Source organism: Rhinolophus ferrumequinum, chromosome 15 (assembly GCF_004115265.2).
Source record: "Rhinolophus ferrumequinum isolate MPI-CBG mRhiFer1 chromosome 15, mRhiFer1_v1.p, whole genome shotgun sequence".
Taxonomy (NCBI): domain Eukaryota; kingdom Metazoa; phylum Chordata; class Mammalia; order Chiroptera; family Rhinolophidae; genus Rhinolophus; species Rhinolophus ferrumequinum.
Genome location: NC_046298.1, coordinates 41468110 through 41474109, shown reverse-complemented (window position 1 = coordinate 41474109; position 6000 = coordinate 41468110). Strand labels below are relative to the sequence as shown.

The 6000-nt window shown below is 55.5% G+C and overlaps 1 protein-coding gene across 1 annotated transcript in view; it reads right to left on the bottom strand.

Moving 5' to 3' along the window:
* Positions 1-4361: 4361 nt before the first annotated feature.
* CLPTM1 (CLPTM1 regulator of GABA type A receptor forward trafficking) overlaps positions 4362-6000 on the bottom strand; it is a 29238-nt gene continuing 27599 nt past the window's right edge. Inside the window, exons 13-14 of the mRNA XM_033128095.1 lie at positions 5340-5507; positions 4362-5101 (exon numbers count right to left, since the gene is read on the bottom strand). Coding sequence (XP_032983986.1) covers positions 4800-5101; positions 5340-5507 — 470 coding nt within the window. The 3' untranslated portion in view covers positions 4362-4799. The remainder of the gene's footprint in view (positions 5102-5339; positions 5508-6000) is intronic.

The following is a 6000-nucleotide window of genomic DNA, read 5'->3' as shown; positions in this document are numbered from 1 at the left end:
TGGCTTGCACCCTGTCGTGACGTCACGCAAGGGGGAACGGGAAAACCCCCACGCGTCACGTGATTGCGGGGGCGGGGCCGGCCGGGAAGAGGAGGCTGGGCTCTCGGGAGGGGCCTGCGCTGCTGGCCATAGAGCTCTGGCGGAGACAACTAAGGCTTGCTTAGGGCCACTGACGCCCACCCATGGATCAAGTCGGGGAAACTGAGGCCCGCCCCCCAAGTCTGCCAGCGGAACTTGAACCTGTTGTTTCTCTGGTTGGAAGGGAAGCTTTGGATCAGAGGTTGCCAGGTCTCTACAACTGTCATTGATAATAATGATCTTTACGAAGCCTCCATGGTTTCTCTACGCCTCGTTTTCAACTGAAAATTGGGAGTGAAGATACTTAAACGTTTAAAGCTAGACTGTTAGCTCTGGGATATGTCTGTTTTGTTCCTTGCTGTATCCCCTGCTCCTGGCACAGCGCCTGCAGAGTAGGTTCCCAGTAAATGTTTACTGAATGAATGGATGGATGTGTTATTCCTCCCCAACAGCCCCCCCTTCAAGTTTTCTAATAGCCCAGAGCATTTGAAGATCCAAGGCTCAGCAACTGAGTCTGGGAATGGTAACAGTGTAGCCCCAAAGTACGTACTGAGCTGTGTGCCTGACCCCTGGGCAAAGAGTTTACCTGGGAGCCTCACAGATGCTTCAGACCTTGCGGTAACATCAGAAGCACGTGATAGAATTAGGAGTCTTTCAGAGAGGAGACCGAAGCTCAAGAAGGGGCAGCCATTTGGTTAGATCATATTTCTAAAGCCTTCCACCCTTGAGAATGAGTGATCATTAGGTTCCAACTTGGATGTGAGGCACCCTCACATCACAGAGTGCTATGTCTGCTCATGTGTAAAATTTGAGCATTCCTCTTCTCTCCATGGCCCACACAGACTCATTGATTCATTGGACGTACACTTTACTGAGTACTTGCTCTTTGCCAGAGACTGCACTGGGCACTGGGGCACAGCACTCACCAAGCCAGGCCTGGTACCTCCTCCTGGGAGGCAGAATAGTGTACAGCAGCAGTTCTGAAAGTGTGGCCCCCCAGCCCTTCAGGTGATGTGGATATAAGCTCAAGTTGGAGAACTACTGCTAGACAACAAAATACCAAGCAAATGTTTTAAAAACTGCAAAGGGCCAGATAGCAAATATGTTGTTATGCTTAGGCTTTGAGGACCAGATGGTCTCAGTGCTCAACTCTGCCATAGCACAAAAACAGCCAGACAGTACAGAAACAATGAGCGTGGCTGTGTTCCTATGAAATATTAGATATTGACATTTGAATTTTGTGTAATTTTCACATGAAATGTTCTTGAGCTTTTAGCCACTTAAAAATGTAAAAATTATACAAAAGCTGGAAAAGACTGGATTTTGCCTGCAAGCTGTAGTCTGCATATGACAAGAGCATTGCAAGAGGTTATGATTGAGGGTCCAGAATCAGACTGCCTGGGTTCAAATCCTAGGTCTCCCATTTAACAGCTGTGTGACCTCGGGCAATTGACTTTATCACTCTAAGCCTAATCTATAAAATGGGTCTAATAATAGGGTGGTTGTGAGGATTATGCAAGATACTAATACTACTTGGCATTTGTATATAGCTCTTATATGTGCTGGGCACTGTTCTAAGCACTTTGTGTTCTGAATACTTGAGTCACATTACTTTGGACAGACTACTTGCTTTTTTAGGTTTGTTTTCTCATCTGCTCTTGTGAACATTTGATTTAGAGTTATTACTACACACAGTATAATGGTGCCAAGCATTATTCCAAAAGGTTGGGACACAGCAAGGGACCTAACAGACAAAAGCTCCTGCCATCGTGGCCCTGAAATCCAAGTGGGGGAGACAGATGGAAAACAGATACGCAAATACATGTCTGGGGGTGGTGGCAGTACTACAGAAAATAAGGCAGGATATATGGATTGAAGTTGGAGGGTTAGGAAGCTGAGGGAGGGTCCGGCATGACATTTGAGCAGAGAGCTGAAAGGGGAAGGATCCATGTGGATATCTAGGGAAGATTATTCAAGACACAGGGAACAGCAAGTACAAAGGCCCTAAGTTGGGAACATGCATGGCATATTCAATGAACAGCAAGCAGGCTGGAAGTGGAGAGACTGCTGGGGAAATAGTGGAGATGAGGGTAGAGCAATGGCCTGTAAGGTGATGGGAACATCAGTATTAAATTTAATGGATGACGCAAACCACGTACAGCACTTGCACTAGAACTTGGCTCATAAGGAGTGTAGATTAGTGGCTATTATAGGACCAGGAGCCCACCTGACTACCCTCTGCCCTTTGCCAACGTCAGGCCTCCCAACTGTTTGTTGGGTGAATAAGCAAAAGGATGTGTCAGAAATCCTCAGCGCTCAGGATTTCTACTGGGCTCTGAGCTCCTTGAGGGCAGGCCTGGGGCTGTCTTGGTCCCTGCTGTATACATAGAACCCCCCACCCCGAGCTTAGGGCAACGTCCAGGGGAGGGGCTCGGAACCATTTGTTGACTGACTGCATGTCAGTCTCTCCACCAGGGTCAATGTGGGCCCCATCAAGGTCCACACTTCTAGATGTGTGTGTGTGTGTGTGTGTGTCTGTGCAAATATACACACACTCAGCAAACATTCCCGGAGCACCTCCACTGTGCCCAGGACACAGCAGTGACCAAGACAGCCCTAGCTCTGTCTTCATGGGACTCAGTCCCCATGTGTGGAATGACCTGTCCCATAGTAAGCAGGGCTGGGATGTGGAGCCTGGGAAGCTGGGGAGGCTCAGAGGGCGTGGTCAGGGAGGGCTTCCTGCAGGAGACATCGGAGCCGCAACCTGAAAGATGCAGAGAGTAAGGTAGAGTTATGTGCCTTACCTGTGTCCCCAGGTAAGGGAAGAGCATAGTCTAGAGCCAGGAGGTAAGAGATCACAGCAAGTTAAAACAAGGGAGATGAGGTTCTAGAGCTCAAGAAGACCCCTCTCCTCAAGGTCTTGCTCATCAGTTAGGAGCCTGTGCTCTTCTCCTAAGGGGAGCCATGGTAGGTTCTGAGCAGGGGACAGGTAGGGTCAGGTTTGTGCTTTAGAAAATTCTCTCTGGCTGCTGGATGGAGAGTGAATGAAAGGCGCAGGACTGGGAGAGGACACTAGGGAGGAGGCTGGGTGGGGATCCTGCAGGGGCGAGTTGGAGCCTGGACCAGGTGGTCTCAGTGGAAGTGAAGAGGTGAGACTCCTGAGTGACTTTGGGGTACAGCTGATGGGCTTTGCAAAGGCTGTGGGAGGAGCCAGGGGAGATGAGGCCAGTGAGGAGGTGGCCGGAGAGCCCACACGCCCGGGCCTCAGCAGAGCAGCCCTGTTGGGAGCCTGGGTTTCTCCTAGGGCACTGGGAGCCATGGAATAGTACAGAACGGGAGGGACTGGAGCGGGCTGTGGCTCCCTCAGCGGAGGAGGAGCCTGTGCATGTGTACGTGATTGTGTGCACGTGCATGTGTGTACACACGTGGGCCTGTGCAGGCACCATCTCCCGGGACCTCCTGGATTCCCTGCCTGGCTCTGCAGGGCGCGGTGGGAGACAGGTGGAACCCGAGGGAGGCTGCTGTGGTCCTCAGCCACGGGCCTCCTCTCACCACCATGTTAAGACCACCTTCCCCAGAAGTAAATCAGGGAATGTGGGCTCAACGCCCTTGGAACGCAGGGACGCCCAGAGGCCTCAGTTTCCTCACCTATAAAGTGGGTGAACAGCCCCAGCACCCGGTTTCGGGAAGACATGTGCATGACCCACTAAGAGCTTGGCTGGGTCCTCGGTGCTGGCAGCCCTGGGGATGCGAGTGATACCCCAACAGCTCCGGGTGCTACGGCTGAGCAGCACTCTGAGCGAGGATTTCCCCTGTACCCCTGCTATGACCCTGGGAGGTGAGCCCATAAGCCCAGAGAAGGGAAGTCAGGCATCCAGGGTCCCAGGACCACTGAATAAAGCCTGTATCGGGCAGGGGGTGTCTGCTCACAAGGCAGGTCTGCGCTCCTGCCCTGCCTGGCGGCATGAGGCCCGGAGAGAATCACTGGGCAGAGGCGAGGCGCCAAGCCTCAGCTGGCCAGATACAGCCTTGTGGGTAAGAGCATAGGTGCAGCGGGGTCATGGCAAGCAGCTTCCCCATCTGTGAAACGGGGACAGTTATAAAAGCCCCCTCAGAGGGCTGCTGGGAGGGGGAGAAGGGTGAAAAAGGGGCATGGCACAGAGGGTGACTGTCCCCACCTCACTGGGTCCTGCAAACTGCAGGTCTCCCTCCCAGACCTGGGAGAACCACTCATACCTGCTCTCCAAGGTGACAGAGGAAGGAAGGCTAGAGGGGGGGTTGTCGAGTTTAAGTTAAACACCCACATTTATTAAATCCAGACTGTGTTAAAGGGCGGCGGTCTGGGAGGAGGGGGATGGTCGCGGGACGAGGGACAAGATGATGGATGGCCATGGGCATCCCAGAGGGGCCCTGGCACCTCCCCCGCCTGGCCCACTCCTCGGCAGCACTGTGTGGGCTTCACCATGATTCCCAGTGGTGCTGGGCTGGCGGGGCAAGATGGCTAGAAACACAGGAACAGACAGACGGTGCCTCCACAAACCACGTGCTCTGGCCTGCCCCAGCCCCTACACCACGCGCTGGGCCCTGGTCCAAGGGGGGCCCCCTGCCGCCCCAGCACGATCTGTCCAGGGGAAGGGCGACAGGGAAGGGAGGCGAGGGGCCCGGGGCAGTGGGGGCTGTGGTCACCAGGGGCCGGAGTGGACGAGCAGGACCAGGAACGGTTAATCCCTTTTCTTGTCCTCTGCTGGCTTTGGAGGGACTTCCTGGGGCTCGGTGGTAGCAGAGCTGGCCTCTTGGGTGGGCTTGGCAGGCAGGGGCATGGAGGCCTCTTCCCTGGTGGTAGCGGTGGTGGTTGTGGCGGGGGCAGGAGTGGGTGGGGGTGGGAGGGCCCCTGTTGCTGTCGGGGCCTCGGCCACCGGGGCAGCTGCTGTCGGGGCCTCACCGCTCATGCCAAACTCGTTCACCCGTGTGGGGTCGACGCGGTAGATCCACCGTTGGTAGAGGTAGATGAAGAAGACCACATCTGGGGGTGGGGTGAGGGGGTCAGTGTGAAGGGAAGGGGCCCACCCGGCCCCAGCATCCTGTGGGGGTGGGCTGGGGTAGTCCTGCAAAGAATCGGCTGCGCCTCCTCAGACTGAGTCCCCAGGCAGGGGCCGGGGCCAGGGCACCTGCCTCCGCCCACGGCCCTCAGTCCTGCCCAGGCCTAGCTCTGGTGGGAGCCTCCTGCCGTCCCCCCCACCTGCCTGCCCACGGGGCCTCACCGTCCCGCAGGCAGCCGATCCGGTACATAACGGGCATCTTGATTACAAAGGCGAACAGGTCATCGATGAAGGTGTTGAGGGCCTTGTAGGTGAGCATGCGCCAGGGCAGATGGGCCACGGACTTGAGCTTGTAGTTGATGAAGAGCTGGGGTGTCATGGTGATGAAGCCTGTGGTGGTGGTAGTGAGGGGACACCCGTGAGCAGAGGAAGGGGCGTCCTGACCCCTGACCTCACTTCTAGCCTCCTTCCTCTCACTGCCCCAGCCATGCTGGCCTCCTTGCCACTTCCAACCCCCAGGCACACCCTACCTCAGGGCCTTTGCATGGCTCCCTCCTTGGCATCTTTCAGGGCTGTTTATATGTCATCTCCGTAGAGGTCGCTCTGACCACCCTCTAACGTAAACCCCTCACTTCGGCCCCTTCCCAGCGCCTGTCACATGCTGTAAGTCACTCGTCTGCTTGTTTCCTCTATGGGTTCCCGAGGATTGAAACGCACTATTCATGCCTCCCAGAAGCCCCCCAAACCCCCAGAGCGGACCAGGCATCCCTTCGAGACCCCCATGTGCCACGCCTGCCCACCCTGGGTTGTCCCCGTCTGGGGATGAGTCTGTGCCCCCCACTGTGAATGCTGGCCTGACGTGCTCACTGCTGTCTCCAGCACA